Source organism: Globicephala melas, chromosome 5 (genome assembly GCF_963455315.2).
Source record: "Globicephala melas chromosome 5, mGloMel1.2, whole genome shotgun sequence".
Lineage (NCBI taxonomy): Eukaryota > Metazoa > Chordata > Mammalia > Artiodactyla > Delphinidae > Globicephala > Globicephala melas.
In genome coordinates this window covers 22035081-22051767 of record NC_083318.1, presented here as the reverse complement: position 1 = coordinate 22051767, position 16687 = coordinate 22035081, and the positions used below count along the sequence as shown (strand labels likewise).

General features: G+C 35.6%; 1 protein-coding gene and 1 long non-coding RNA gene across 4 annotated transcripts in view; one reads left to right on the top strand and one right to left on the bottom strand.

The window, feature by feature from the left end:
* Window positions 1-16687, bottom strand: part of LOC115857176 (uncharacterized) — a 190033-nt gene that overhangs the window by 27750 nt on the left and 145596 nt on the right. Inside the window, exon 4 of the long non-coding RNA XR_009563945.1 lies at window positions 219-306. This is a non-coding gene — a long non-coding RNA (uncharacterized lncRNA). The remainder of the gene's footprint in view (window positions 1-218; window positions 307-16687) is intronic.
* Window positions 1-16687, top strand: part of SYNPO2 (synaptopodin 2) — a 172367-nt gene that overhangs the window by 122904 nt on the left and 32776 nt on the right. For 2 of the 3 annotated variants that reach the window (XM_060298991.2, XM_030863966.3), the window contains exons 2-3: window positions 10098-10249; window positions 13623-14422. In XM_060298991.2, coding sequence (XP_060154974.1) covers window positions 10098-10249; window positions 13623-14422 — 952 coding nt within the window. The remainder of the gene's footprint in view (window positions 1-10097; window positions 10250-13622; window positions 14423-16687) is intronic. The other variant, XM_060298992.1, reaches the window with a different exon arrangement.

Sequence of the window (16687 nt, the reverse complement as noted above, 5' to 3'; positions counted from 1 at the left end):
TATCACGCATCCCTGTCCCTTTAGATGAGTAGTTCTCAAAGAGTAGTCTGTAGACCTCTAGGGGTCTCTCAGATGCTTTCAGGGGATCTGTGATATCTAAATGATTTTCATAATGGTACTAAGACATTGTTTGTCTTTTTTCACTCTGTTGACATTTGCACTGATGGTGTAAAAGCAAAGGTGGATGACACTTTAGCATTTGAGGCAGTGACACCTACCTGTACTAGAAGTCGTTGTATTCATCACTGTCACCATTTGACTTAAGAAACAAGATGCTGGTTTCATGTAAGAATGTCCTTGGTAAAGCTGTAAAAGTTTGCATTTTATTAAATCTTGAGCACACATCTTTTTAATATTCTGCATGACAAAATGAGGATACATGTAAAGCACTCTGAATATTTGTGTTGAGGAAGCACGTGCATAATTTTTTGAATTGCAAACTCAACTAGTCATTTTTTTCATGGAACATCATTTTTACCTAAAGAATGACTGACAGACAAACCATGGTTATTTAGACTTGGGTATTCAGTAGACACCTTCTGGAAAATGAGCCAAGTGAGCCTGTCACTTCGAGGAAAACAACTGACAGTATTCGAGCTTTCGAGGGAAAATTAGAAAGTTGCACCTGCCACCGTGAATTTGACAGCTTCCCAATACTTAAAGACTTCTCTGTTGAGATCACTGATGAGATTAAGAGGTGGGATTTTGTATACTGTATGATTAAATGTGTCAACGTTTGGAAGATCTGTATAACTCAGTGAACCAATATTTTCTATGACTAGTGCGTGATGTAACAGAATCATGATGGACTAAAGATCTATCCGAAGTGTAAAACAGGGGCTTCGCTGGTGGCGCAGTGGTTGAGAGTTCGCCTGCCGATGCAGGGCACACGGGTTCGTGCCTCGTTCTGGGAAGATCCCACATGCCGGGGAGCGGCTGAGCTCGTGAGCCATGGCCGCTGAGCCTGCGCGTGGGCTCCGCAACGGGAGAGGCCACAGCAGTGAGAGGCCCGCGTACCGCAAAGTGCAAAACAGACTAAAGAATTTTAATATAATGAAGTATGAAAAGTTCATTGCTATGGTTTCAGATTCCACATTGCAGTTTGAGAAATTGCCACTTACTGAATTTGATGTAGTATCAAGGAATATCCAAAATTATCTGAAAAGGCTATTAAAATACTCTTCCCTTTTCTGTTTATCTATGTGAAGCTAGATCTTCTTCATACACTTCAATCAACACAATGTAACACAACAGAATGAATGCAGAAGCACGCATGAGAATTCAGCTGTCTTCTATTAAGCTCAGACATTAAAGTGATTTACAGAAATAGAAAACTATGTCACTATTCTCATCAAATTATCTTAGTGTTAGAAAACATGATTATTTTTCATAAAACATTTGTGTTAACATACTGTTATTTTATTTTTAAATTAATAAACAAAAGATTTAAATATCTTTTTATTTCTAACATGGTGAATACCAATAGATAGAACCCACAAGAACAAAATATTTTTTAAGTACTCAGTTATTTTTGAGAGTGTAAATGGGTCCTAAGACCAAAACGTTTGAGAATTGCTGCTTTAGGTCACACATTTTTATATACTAATGATTGACTGAAGTTCCAGTTAACTAAAACTTTGGAGGAGGTTATTTAAATTGGCCCTTCCCTGAAAGAACATAGTCCTTGATTAACATTCCCGGCCCCTGCACGAGCATATCTAGAGGTAGGGAAAAACAGATACATTTTTCAGGGTACATGAGACATATTCAGTGTCTGAAATGAAACAATTTCAGTAAAAACACCAACACAAGCAAAGTATTAAGGACCTCAGATTATGAATTCTAATCCAGTTCCTTCACTTTATTAATATGACAATGCCTCAGGCCTAGTTTTACCTTTAAATAAAAAAACTTCTATTTTAGCTGTTTGGAATGGTACTCTTTCTAAAAGATGTCACATGTGTTTTTGCATCTAATTAGGCTACTAAGGTGATTTAAATATTTTAAATGAATTGCGATCATTATTATTAATGCCCATTATTTTACTCAAATACAGCAGAGGCACTAAGTCCCATTGAGCATGTGAAAGTTTTTTACACTTTCATTAAATGTATTCTGAGTCTTTTTTTTTTTTTTTAAGATTTTCATGTGTTTTTAAATGTTGCCTTTTGCTTCCTTGCTTTGGTGGTGTGTGAACTGTGACATCTTTATACAGCGTGCATGTTTGTCTCCCCATTTCTAATTTTCTGTAAACTAAACAAAATGCTTATCAGAATTGTTTAAAATTGAGCAAATAGACTGAAAAATGATCCCAGACACTTACAGTGATGTGTAGAAGTTTTAGTGAACTTTTTTATTGTATTTTGACCACTCAAAAGACTGTTGAGCTTACTTAGTTTTTTAGATAACTAAATTCCTAATAGATGAGGTACTGCAGCATAATAATCATTTAGTTAACTGTTGGGCGTGCAGTTAATAAATATGAACAGAGACTTGAGAAACCCAAACAGCGAGTTCTAGTTCTGCTCTCTTTTCTGAGTCATCCTGATTATACTGACTACTTATTTATCTAATCTTTTAGGTTTTACATGTGCTTTTTCAATGAGGTCTTTAAAAGTTTTAAAAAAATATTCTGTATAAATATTTATAAAAAGAATCTGCCTATAGTTCAAAGCCTCTGTGCAATCTTTCACAATTTAATCCAACAAAAAAGCAGACAGGGACATGTCCTACCTAAGGCTCTGGTCCATCAGTGTTTTTCTGAAAGAGCTGGGATGTTTACATTCTTAGGGAGAAAAGAAGAGCAGAGAATACCATTCCATATTTGTACTTGTTGGTTTTCTAGCATCATGGTGGCTGCTTTATAACAGCTCATAGCAGTTATATTGCAGCATCGTTTCTGCCTGTGGAATCACATTGGTATGCAGATTCTTAAGTATGCAGCCCCATGGATTAGGGCCCTCATTCCTGTTAAAGAGAGTTATTTACTTCAGGAATCTTTCCAAAGTTGCTACCAGGAATGCTTTTTACTTTTATGGTGACTTGGTCCCTAAGGATAAAGACAATCATCCAAAAGGAAAACGTTTTGCCCAGTATCTGGACCTATATTACTGACCAGAGCAGAAAAGTTCATAATGTTCAAAACTCAATATGAGAAACAGGTTATTGAGTTTGAATTGAGGAATTGAGTATAGAATAACTGAAAAATCCTAGTGTCTACTTGTATTTGCATCCATGACCCAACTTGAATATACATTTTAAGAATTATTTTCACTATTTTTAGACAATTTGTATAATTGAATTTCTTATTCAATTCTTCATATACTTATCAATGCTTTAATGGAGAAAAGCCTCGCTTCATTTTAGGAATTATCTACTCTCCTTTTAGAACATTTGTCTGAACAACAGTGCATATTAATAATCATTTTACTTTATTCCCTCTAAGTTCTTCACAAAGCTTTTATTTCTCTCATATTAACTTCCTAGTACGTACTCTACAGTGGTTTTTCTGAACTTCATTGTCCTCAAGTTTTAATCGCCTTCTGCCTTTCCTCCTGTATTCTTAGCAGATGGTGACCTCGTACAATTTATCTGGTGTTAGTTCCTGCATTTTCCTGCATTGTCTCTCCTGTCTGTCTTGAGATATCAGCATCTGTGTCCATCTTTTTTTCTTTTCTGTATCTGAGAAATAGTTGCTGTTTTAGCTCTTGTCCTTTTTTACCTTCTATGTTTGCCCTTGATTCTATCTTTCTGTATCAGCTCAGGGTTCATTTGCAGGAAATAGAAAACTCTCTAGTTAATTTAGGGAGAAAAGGAATATAAGAAGTACTTACAGAATTGTTGAAAGATCTGGAAAGGCAGGCTTTAGGCAGGGCCTCCAGAAATGACTTCAAACAACACTGTAGAACCGGCTACCCAAGGGATTGGCAACATTTGCCACAATCAGGAAGCTAAAGGGGTCAGGAAGCTATTGGGCTGGCCCAGTGCTAGGTCTAGGATTACACACTTTAGCTGTGATCTGGGATTAAGAAACTGCCAGCAGAACTGCTGTAGCCAGAGGAGAATCATCTCCCAGATCTGCACCAGCAAGATGGATGCCTCACAGTGTAATGCCTCTCTCCATTTAATTCAATTTCAAGTGCAAGTTTCTCGCAGGTACACCTGCTTGTTGAAATTAAATCACACCCAGAGCCCTAGCTGAAGGAGAGTCTGGGAAATGTTATTTTATCTTCTCAGCTTCTGTTGCACGCAAGGCACATTCAAGGGGGCTTGGGACAAAAATCGAGCAATCCATTCAACTCTTTGCCACAGTATTCTCCGACTTTTTATTTACTCAGTTACTGGTTATATTTCTTGTTTATTTTCCCCATAGTCTAGATATGTCCTCAAGTCTTTTTTTTCCATTTTGCTGTTTGAATTTCTGCACTGAATTCCAAGATGCTTTTTGCTTCCTACTATTAAGATTTTCCTTGGTTTATTATTATTTTTATTCCATTGTGTTCTGGTCCTTGTTTTCTTTTGCCTTGTCATTCGGAAACTGTTACATTGCTATTTGCTATTGATTTCCAAAAATATTGTACCACTGTGAATGTGAATTCCCAACAACTTGTAAACTCAGTTTTGTTATTAGGAAACCCCCCTTCAAGGGCTGAGGTTGGAGTTCAGAATTTGGAAAGCAAGCCCATTAAAAGTAGGATTATTTACTTATTTCTAAAACTTTAACCATCATCATTGCTCTTGCTGTACCTTCCAGTGACCATTCTGACCATTTCACTGGACAGCTGATAAACACACACTTATCTAAGTCTTTGGTTTAAGAGCCAGTTGGGGTGAGGGAATGCTTATTAAATTTTGCCTTAGAAGTATGAGGGAAGTTTTGCCAAAGGCCTGAAGTGGAAAACTGAGGAAGGGCTGGGGCTTCAGAAAGAGCTACTAGATCATAGACTATTTTCCAGCTTCCATCAAAATGTTTTTACTTGTCTGAGATCATGTATTTCATCCTGTCTTAGTTATCTCCAGGTCCCAAGACTTTATTTTATGGATTAAGAATAGCCCTGCATAAGACAGGTTAATTTATGCTATCTTCTCTTTCTCTTTCATGTATTTTAATACATATAGTAGTGGAATTTAAAGAGGAGACTGTCTTGGTTCTACCACTTACTCTGACATCTTCCAAGAGGACTTGTCAGTGAACTGTATGTGAAAATGCAGCCCATGAGACAAGATTTAGTTTCGCTAACAGGAATCTGACACACTTGATATGTCATATACACAATACAAAGTAGTTTAAGTACAAGGTTCTGTGAGAACTCAAACCTGGTACTTGCTTTCTAGTCGGTTCTGGAAGACGTGGACATGAATCAATAATAAGTTAATAGAAATGGAGCTTTTTTCATTTTACCAGGGAATTATTTATCATAAAATTAAATGAGCGTAGCTGACATTCTTCTCAGATTTAGTTTATGAAATGAAATAATGTTGTTAAATTTCCTAAATAAGGCTTGACTTTACATTTTCACTTGGTTGCAGTAAAATAAATCTTTCCTGACGTGGATCAAGGGGCTGTAAACAATAAAACACAGTATTTGGTAAATATCTACATTACCAATATCTCTCTTAGTTTTGTGCTCTGATTAAATTGAGAGACACTGAAAGGGAATACAGGATTTATGGATAGAAACTCACTCATCTGACTAATGTATTAGGTGTGGAATGAGGTCTCTAAGGGAATGTTTTCAAAGAAAGGGAGTTATATTACATGCTCACATAGGTATGTTGTTTCAAATCACAGTTTGCAAAACACAGTTTTACTCAATTTTGCATTTGTAACATATTGGGTCATAAAATTGACAATTAAAAATTAAAGATTGAAAAATCTTTAAAGAATATTACATATATATAACTCTTAAAATAATAAAAGAGGAAGAAGAAGAAGGAAAACAAAATAAAAAAACCCTGTCCTTCCCAACATTGGTTTATGGACTGACCAGGCAAGTTTCTATCACTTCTTCCTAGTCTCTCCCATTTCCTCCCTGACTTTACTCACTGCAGGTCAATTGTTATTGCACTCCTCTCTCTCTTCACTGTAGGGCTCATGGTAGAGAATTTAGACTATCGACTAGGTAGGCAGTATGTGTAATGGTTAAAACACAAGCCCTGGAGTCAAAATCCCTGTGTTCAAGTTCTGGTCCTAGCTGTGTGATTTTAGGCAAAGTACCTAACTTTTCTGAGTCTCTGTTTTCCGATCCATAAAAATGAGAGTAATGACAGCACATCTGAACACATACAAGTAGAAGTACATTTATACTTCTCATTAATGTTTTATAGGGATAAATGGTTTAAGGATGTAAAGGGCTTGGTATAGTAAGTGCTCAATAAAAACAAGCCACTAATATTTAAATATTTGTATTATTACTTCTGCTGGGAAACAATAAATAGGCTTGTCTTCTCTTCCATATTTCAGTTATGAAATGTGTACTCACTGAGGAAAAGACAGATAAAACATTGTTTATCTTAGATTATGATGAGATAATGCCAAGCATATGGATAAAAACTGAAAATAAATCCAGATATTTTCAAACATCTTATAGACAAAGTACTAACATTTTACAGTTTTTCTTTTTACTTGGCATGTTCTTTTTGTTTGTGTGTGTGTGTGTGTGTGTGTGTGTGTGTGTGTGTGTGTGTGTAGGAAGTCAATGCATTCTTATTCATTAGTCCCTTCTTGAGCACTTCTATGAGCTGTATGTGCATCATGGAACTTAACACATATTATTTCTAATCCTTATTAACCATCTAGAGAGATCAAATTTATTAGTTCTATTTTATACTTTAGAAAACTAGAGCTTAAGGATGTAATGTAACTCATCTAAGTTCAGAGAGTTAGCAAGCTTTGGAGCCACAAAATTGAATCCTATGTCTTCTTTCATCAGAGTTGGTGTTCTTTTCCACTAGGACACATATTTTATGAATCTAGGATTAATGGCCTGAGGAGAAGACTGGTTGATAATTTCACTGATAGAGATTCAGCATTATAAATAGTAATGATTTTTACATGCAAACTTACTCTTTTTACTGACAATGTATTTCATTTTAACAAGTAAGAATGTTTTCAGGGAATAGAATTTTTACTCAGATACATAATAATACACAATTATACAAATTATAAAAATACATAATTATATACAATATAAGGTAAAGATCTTTTGTATCCTAATAAATGTTTATTCTTCATAATACACCTATGAACAGAACCATATTGGTGAAGTTGGTGATTGCAAGGGATATGTTTGGGCATAATTGACTTGGCATATAACCTTTGTTTAGTTTAGTCCTATTAAAAATGGAGAAAGAGTAGTCCTTTAGAAAAGTCTCTGCAGCAAGGAAAGTATCACCACATTTAACATGGTTCTTGAGGGAAAAAATATTTCCTGCTGTTCAGACAAATGTAAAAGGTCAGCTAAACACAATCACAGCAGTTGATTCCAAATGTTGACCTCAGAATGTACGCTCTGAAGGAATGCTAATGGCTCCTACCATAGTGCTTTTGCTGATTTGGATACCACTAAAAGCTCCACTTGACAAGCATAATGATGAACTGCACTTTTCCCATCAAGCAACACATGTTTGGATGATAGGCAGCTCTATTAAGTTGTGGATTTGTTTTTTTCCAAGGACCAATTTTTCATCTTGCTCTGCAAACCCATGAAGCTGCTCAAAACTCACACAACTTATTGCTGATAAACGGAACCCCAGCTTCAGGATTGGGCCTGGTGGGGCCCGGGGTACAGGGTATAATGACGCATCTGTTTTATCAACATAAAACCCCTTTGGTTCTCAAAAGGATGAATTTTCTGTTTGTACTCTAGTACATCTGACTCCACTGGATGAATGGTTTTATGCTTCAGAAACATGCTTTATTATCCACCTAATCTTATTTTATTTAAAAAAATTAAATAAATTTAAATGAAATGTGAATAACTCTATTCCTAATTTAAATGTTCATTGTTGAGCATTGTTTTATTCTTGACTTATTAACAACTCTCTCATGATTCTTTATTTTAATAATTTCATGCAAGACAACAAAAAAATATATTTGGCAGTCAATAGACAAATATTTTTCAAAACTGGGTGAAATTCTCTTTCTCATTGCTTTTGTTGCTTCCTTATAGCCTTGGAAATATTGAGTTCATTTAATTTTTGCAATAAATTAGTGTATTCTTTCAAAACAAAAGGAATGAGTATTAAAAGGATAGACCCTCCCAGAACAAAACTAACTGAATCACTTCAAATTTCAATAGCATCATTGCTTTGGCACTTAAAGATATGCTTCTGCTTCCAAGAGTATCATTTAAAATATAAATGCACTTGGAGATATAAACTTTAAACCTGTTTCAGTCAGCATATTAATTATCATTTAAGACCTTAGCAAGAATTTGTGGGCATCTGTTAGAGATAAATTGAAATACATTTTATGCCAAATCAGAAATGAGCCTGGCTATGAAAACATTCTTCAAGAAGCACTGCTTACCTGGTTTTGGCCTCTTTGGACTCAGAATCTTAATTTTAATAGTCAAACAGGGATTCCCCTTGGTAGAAAATGTATATAAGATTATCTTAAAGTATTCTTAAATTTGAGATTGTATGATCATGATACATGGTTCATTGAGAACTATTAAATTCACGTTATAGAATGAAATCTAAACACATTAGTATCATTTAGGGTCCTAGCAGGAAATAGGTGGCCTGTTCAAAGGAGTAATTAAAGATAATGTAATGCAGGGACTAAAGGCAGGCTCAAGTGAACCAACAAATGATAATGAAGCACCCAGAGATCAAGAGCAGGAAGCTATTATTACCCTTAGGCCTGAAGATACAAAGAGATGGTGTGTGTTATTGGAATATAACAAGAGTTAAGGCATGGTAGAGGGACAGACGGACAAGAGCTCTAACTGTCTAGATCAAGGAGCAAAGCCATTGCCAAATCCTGGCCCAGCAGGTCTTGCAGGGAGAACACCTCCCTGACCTCTCATTTCCCTTGCTCTTTGATCTCTTACTGGGGATTCCCGTTGACCAAATCCAACCAGGAGTTGGCAGGCAAGGGGACTTGGTCACTGCAGTCTCTACAGGCCAATCCTCCCACTGCCATAAAGAGGCGCCAGGGAGGGTAGAGAATGGGCCTGGAAGGGCAGACGGATAATAACCAGCACAGCATTTTACCATAATCATAATTATACAGAATGTAAACCTCCAGGAATAACTGAATGTTATTCTTCACTAAGGACTGGTGGGAGCTCTGTTGCTATTCTACTCCTCTGAATTTCTCTTCTTCCAGGATCTGAAGGTTCTCTTCTAGGTTTTCAGTCATTTCTTGTCCCACTGAATCTGTGCTGGAATATGATGCAATCCTTATAGCAGGGCTGTTTCTGTTTTTTTGCAAAATAAGCCCTTTTTTTTCTTTCTTTTTTGCTAAAGTTTGCTTATTATCAAGTCCTGAATAGTTGATTTCAATGAAGGATTTCTCCCTCTGACGTAATTCTTAATATCCTGCTGCCTAATTTCCCCATTTTACTGGGATGGCTTTCGTCAGTTCATTGAGCTGTACAGCTATCTCCTTAAATTGATTGTCCTGCCCTACATGTCCTTCTTACATTTGGTGTTCCATCCACCCTGGCAATGAGAAGGGCTTTTAAATTTTATTTTAATGGGAGAAGCCACTTTCTTATTGGATCAAGCTTCACAGTGTGAAATAATTATTTTTAACGTATAATCAGTTTAAACATCTGTCTTCCTCCATTCTTCACTATTCTTTACTTCTGTTTTTCTAGTTCCTTCACCATAGATTTGATTTCCTTTTTTTCTGTTTACTTAAAATTCTATGAATTAAATGTTGACATTATGGTGTATAATAAATTGTGCGTAACGGGTGAAAAGTGTTTAAGATGGTCTTATAGGTTAACAGGTAAATTAAAACTCAGGGCTGCTTTTACAGTCTGAAGATCTATTTACCTCTCCCAAGTAGAAATTTCTCAGAGATAGTGGCGCGTTTTTTTATGTTATATAATTCTAACTGTTGCCTCCTTTTTCACCCCACTCAGATCCGAAGCCAGAGCAAAGCCTCCGGGTCTGGGCTCTGTGAGGGGGATGAAGTGGTTTCTATCAATGGCAGTCCTTGTGCAGACCTCACCCACCCAGAAGTCGTCAAGCTCATGGAGAGCATAACAGACTCTCTCCAAATGCTCGTCAAAAGGTAAGAAGATTCGTTGGAATGTATATTTTCTCCCGAAGCTACATGGGAAAGCTATAGCTCCTACTACCATATAAATTGTTATTTATGGGGAAATAAGGGTGCTCCGTAGGTCAGTATAGTTAAACAGAAAAATCATAGTGTTTGAAAAATGGCAATTCTAATCAACTGAATTTTCTGGTTAATTGAGAATTAACTTGAAGATTTTGTTTCAAGAACTCTGTTGAAAATCTTAGGTATTTTAGACTACTTCCTTAGGAAGCTCAGTATATTGAATATAATACTTCTAGGTCAAGATGTTTTGGTGGGTCAGGATCACTAAATTAAAATTCCTAGATTAATTTAAAATTTTTAAATGTCACAATGTTATACTGTATAATATTTATTTGAATAGAAAGAGGATGCCTAGGAGAAGGAAAAGAACCAAGAAACCCTTAAAAGCAGTCCAATTTCTGTTTGCCAGAAAAACCAGTATTTGGATGTGGGCAAAAGCTGATGGTTAGTTTTTGGACTATCAATGCAAATCACTTGTCAATTTGATCTCTCCAAATTACCCTCCTCACCTAATTGCTTAAAAATGCAGAAGTAAACTTTAAACATAAAAACAAAAGAAAACAATGAGGGTAATCACAAAAAACTATAGCATCAACATTTTTACCATGTGCAAATAGCAGTATAGTCCACATTAACTTTGCAAATGAGGCCCTGACCATGGCATTATAATGAATCCACAAAGGAACACTCTGGCTTCCTAGAGAGCAGCCTTCAGAAAGACAAGAGGACTTTTCACACAGAATTTCAAAACCTTCTAGGTTTTGCCTTAACTCTGCAGAAAGACTACGTACAGCATTACCCCTCTGATAATCATTCAATATGATTCCATTTCTATACAAATGTGAACTCACTTTGGCCAAAATTTTGTGAAAATAAAAGAAATCTAGCATTTGTCTCAGAATCTTCCATCTAAATATTTACCCTTCAAGCCCAGTGTTTAAGCCCCTGGGATCCTACTTATTTATAAAGCTGACATTTGCTTTTAAAAGGGATCTAACAGTAATGTTGCCAAGTGTAGTCACAGGGTTGGCCATTATTATGCATCAATCTCTGAGGTATCTGAAGTGTTCAATCACATCCAAAATGGGAGAAAAACCTTTTCTAACTTATTCCCTTGTAGTGTCTTTGCTGATTTAATGAGGCCAGTCTCTTCAGAACACACTTGTAGTCTGAGACATCCCCTACTAGTTTTTGTTTTGATTATGATTGACTACCATTGGGAAAGTCCTTGATGGTTTAAAGTTGAGTCTTAGGTACCTATTTACTTTCAGAAATAAATAGACTCGTTCTCTGCTACTTTTAAGAACTGGAATCATGATTATTATTTTTCCTTTTAAAAAATAAATAAATAATTGACGAGATTCAAAATGGAATCTCAAATTAAAATCAGCCCAAAGGTAATCATCATCATCATCATCATCATCATCATCACCACCACCACCACCACCACCACCACTACCAATCTGGGTAACTGAACATTGTTTCCTGGAATTAAATATTTCTCTCACTCATGTAACTGTTGTCTATCCCTAGAGGACAAGCGATTTACTTTTCCTGGACTATTGCCCAGAGATAGCTGGGTCAGACTACCTTAAAAAAATCCTCCTTTAACATTGTCTCTATTACGGTAAATTTCATTTAAATGATTATATATATATACCCATATAATTATGACACATAAATTGTGGAATTGAGTACCTATGTGCCCTGAATGGAAATGAGCATGTTAAGGTATAAAGCTTTAACCTCTAGTTCTTTTATGATTTTTATTCATGTACAGCTATCCATTTTACCTTGGCTACCAATAAATGTTAACATTTATCTGACCCATTTGCCTGTATTACAGGGTGTAAGGCTGGAACGAATTCAAACTTTTCTCTTCTCAGCTTCATAACTGATTGCTAACATAATTCAAAGTGATTCAATCTACTTCCATCTCAAGGCCTTCCTAAATTAAAACTCTCTGGCCTTTTGGTACCCTCAAATTCAGTTGCATACAGTGTATTCATCATTTCCTATAAAAGGAAGATCTAATTTGCTTTCAACATGTTTAAAAAATACTATATTATAATTTTTTTTTGGTATTACCAGGAAACTTTACAGATTATTTGCATAGAGAAAGCTGCATTTCATTTGACTGTTAGTTTGTGTTTTGTTTATTTTTGTTTTGCTAAATGCAGTCAAAAGCAAAGTTAGGAGTAATTATTTTGAATATTAGTCTTAAATTTTAAATTTAAATTTAAATTTTAAATTCAAAGGTAAATTCCCTTGAGTAGAATAGAAGTAGGGGCTCACTCCCTTCAATTGATGACCCTGCATTAGTTAGGGTACATTTTGTGGGAAGAAGAAAGGGGCCAAGATAGGCGCTGCTGCTTCTTTAAAAAACTTACAAATGTAAGAAATGAAGGCATCTCCTACAGCTGTTCTGTGAATGATGCTTCTCTTCTAAAAGCAGCTAGAGTTTAAATTAGAGTTTTAGCAAGAAGTTGTTTAACCCTTAACTGACACTGCTTCTTGCAAACCCAAATTTGCAAAACTATCTGGGAATGGTAAAGGTCAAAATCAAAGGACTGTGGTGAACAGCTGTGGGCTCCTTAGCTGAGAGATTAAGGAACAGTTTGACTTCAGAGATCCTATAAGGAAAATGCTCCAAGAGAGCAAGTTCAAGTAGAGAAGGGGAGACATCTCAGATTATAAATACTCCATGACTCAATGATTCATTGCCGCATGGAAAGGATTTCTCTTTACACAAGAGTACTGGGCTGGGGTCCACTTATTACAAAACACATGCTCATTGGAGCTTAAAAAAACAGCTTCTATTTCATTCCTTTCAAGAAAGCACAGCCTCTAAAAGAATTACTTGAGTTATCTGTATATTAATATTGCTCTGAAGCTGCTGAATATGTTTATGAGACTTTATAATGTCCAGACCTAAACTTAGTCAATAAGACATTAAAATGCTTTGTCATATTATAACAAGCATGGTTATTTGAAAACACCCCAATAATTATAGATGAAGGGCATCCATGTAGCTATAACTTGTGCTTTGAAAAAAATAAAAGCTGAATTTAGGATGGATTTCCGTTTCATAACCTTTTGTGAGCATTTTTGCTTTGCTTTAAAAGACAAGTTTATTTGGAAGATCTTTAAATAATAATATAAACATGTTGCCAATTTCTGTTTTCAAATATGTTGCAGTTGACATTTAAGAGGAAATATTTTTACTGTATCCTGTATTAGACATCATAAAAGTGTCAGGAAGTTCTTTGGCAGGTGTAACACACTCTGATTTAACTGTCTGGACTGATTTTTCTGTGTGCAGACCATCCAGTGGAATAAGTGAGACTTTGAACTCTGAAACTGAAAACAAAAACCACGAGCGTCTCATCCATGAAGGGTACGTGGAAAGTACCACCCTACAGATTCGACCAGCCACAAAGAGCCAGTACAGGGAGTTCTACATCGCCCAGGTCAAGAGTGGAGCTCCCCTAGCTGAGGACCAAGCAAGTGGTGCTGGTTTTTCTGGGAGCATAAAAGAAGAAACAGGCCTGGCTCCTCACACGTATGACTCTAAAAGTGGACGCTTACCAGAGGAGGTTATCTTAAGGGAGAAGGCAGAAGCGGGGCGGCCAGGCACTGTGGTTGAGCTACAACTGTCCCTTTCACAAGAGAGACACAAGCGCACGAGTGCCCCTGTAGTGGCTCTCCTGGGAACTGAAAAATCTGAGCCTCCTGACCAAGATCCTAATTTACAGCATGACGGGATCGTCCACATAAATTCTGTCCCCACTAATGAGAAAGGGGAGCCTTGTCTGAGGTCCAGCAAGATAATCCAGATCTCCAGTGGCCAAGAGTTGAGAGTGATCCAGGGAAGTGAAGCAGGAGACACCGGGCTGCCCCGAGTGGAAGTGATCTTCGACTGCTCTGATAGGCAGAAGACGGAAGGGAGCAGGCTTCAGGCAGGAAAGGGGTGTGTGGATTCTCCAGTGGAAGGAGGGCAGTCAGAAGCACCTCCTTCTCTGGTATCCTTTGCAGTCTCATCAGAAGGCACAGAGCAGGGAGAAGATCCACGCTCAGAAAGGGATCACAGCAGACCTCACAAGCACAGAGCACGCCACGCACGTAAGTCCTGCCCTGGGGGCCACTGCTGGGCTGTTGGAAGGGGCTTGGGAGATAGGGTATTTTGCTCCTGCTTTGCCTGCATGAATTTCTTTTTCTTTTTTTTGGTAAGATTTTCTTACGTCTCTCATTGGCTTTTTTTTTTTTAATTTATTAATGCACAAAATAACAAACATGAAATTGTGGAAAATACCAATTTCTGAACTGGAAGTAATAAGTTTGAACTTTGTAGTAGATTTAAATGTTTTTAATGCATTTTGTTTTATTCCCAAAGACACAGGAACTGTTAAAGAAAATAATACTGTTAATGTGCCTTTTTGATTTGTCTCAGAATATTGTGATATTTCATGTTAAAATAGCATCTGAGGGTATCTGAAGTCATGTGGATGCTGAGTTTAACTGTCAAAAACTGTTGAGTCTGCTGCTGAGAGGTGTCTTTAAAATACAGTCTCCACCACTGATATTAAAAGCAGATCCTCGTTTTGAAAAAAAATCATTGTGCAGCATGATGATGCTTGCAGAAGTGAGTTTGATGGACAAGGACATGTGGAATACTAAGCAGTTACATGATCCTCTCCGTTTTGTAAGTCTTCACTAGACCGCAAAGCGTTTCATCTACCTTCTAGACACAAAAGTCAATCCCCAGGGCCATGTGCAGGCATTTAAATGTCCCCCAACACAAAATATATTTTAAAGTCAAGGCTTTTTACAGTGTTTTGTTTTACCCAGGGGAGCGATTACAGATTGGAGAATGAAGATAAGAATGGCAGTTAGGTTTTATGATTTTTGCTATTTTCTTTCATGTGCTTTTTAGAAACAAATTTGGAATTTCATTTGAGGAAGTAAAAACTGACTGTCAAAGGCACTTGAATGTACGAATGATACACAAAAGTAATGATCTTGGTTATTCAAAGTATATTAAGTCTCCTAACTATTGTTATTCCTTTTAAAGCGTATTTTTAGCATAACCATTTGTAGTTGAATTGGCAAGTGATGTTAATCATTCCTTATACTTTAAGCATCTGTATGCATCTTCACATTTATAGCATATTAAACAAGTGCATTAAGGCAGCACTCACACATATTTTACATGTTGGCAGTGAAGTTAGCAACAACTGTGACTGTCAATTTAATAGTAAGTTGTATAACACTAGTCAAAAAAGGAATTACATTTAGGAATGACCACACTTTTTACTATATTCTCTAAATAAAATTTGATTACCAGTGAATATCTGTAATTTTGTTATAAAACTATTCTGATTCTATTTTATTTTTGAAAAAGTAACCATTAAGTCTGATTTTTTCCAGTGAAAAATAGAGCTGATTTCCAATCAAAAAAATATTCAAAAAGATTTTCTGAAATTTCCATTTAACTATTTTGAGGAACTCAAAAATTATTTGTGAACCATGCTCATTTATCATGGAACACATGATTATAATTAGCTGGTACTATAAATTAATTTGCCACCAATTTATTTTTTATAACAATAATAATAAAATTAAAAATTGAAATATAGCTTTTTGTTATTTTAAAACTGTCAAGTTCTCATTTTACATGACTTAATTTCCGCATCAGTTTTTACCCACAGTTATAAGGGTCACTAGTAATATAATTTAAAAATTTCCCCAAGATTTACACTTATTCTTGCTGCAACTAAAGTAGTATTATATTTCCAAGATGGTAATACATTTACAAACAAATTTATCTAGACAACTTTGTAGCTAAAATTTCTTAAATGTATTCACAATAATCTTGTATTCTGAATTATTATTAATTATTGATTCGGTACCTTCAATTATTATTCATTCAGTTTTTTGACTTTATATTAATTTAGTAGCTGTGAATGCAAAGACTTTGGGAGAATGGCAAAGTAAAAAAAAAAGAAACAGAAAACTTAAATATTTAAACTTATTACATTGAAACATTTAGGTAAACAATATTTTCTTGTTTCCCCCTCCCACTTTTTAAAAATGCTTGGAAATGTTTTATATCAACATTTTATTTTTTAAATATGGAAATTCAAGGTATGTCCTAACTTGTTTTCAGAAAATATTATGTCCTTAAATTCTTTCCTTTGTAATTTTAATTACATCCGACTAACTGACATTTATTTTCCAGTGTTTATTGTTAAAGTGTAAGGAGCCATACAGAAACAAATTATGAAACATATATTCTAACCAACATATATAAAAAGTATTTACAGGAAAAAATGAAATGGCATATTATATATATACAAATTATATCTGTATTATACCATCATGTATATC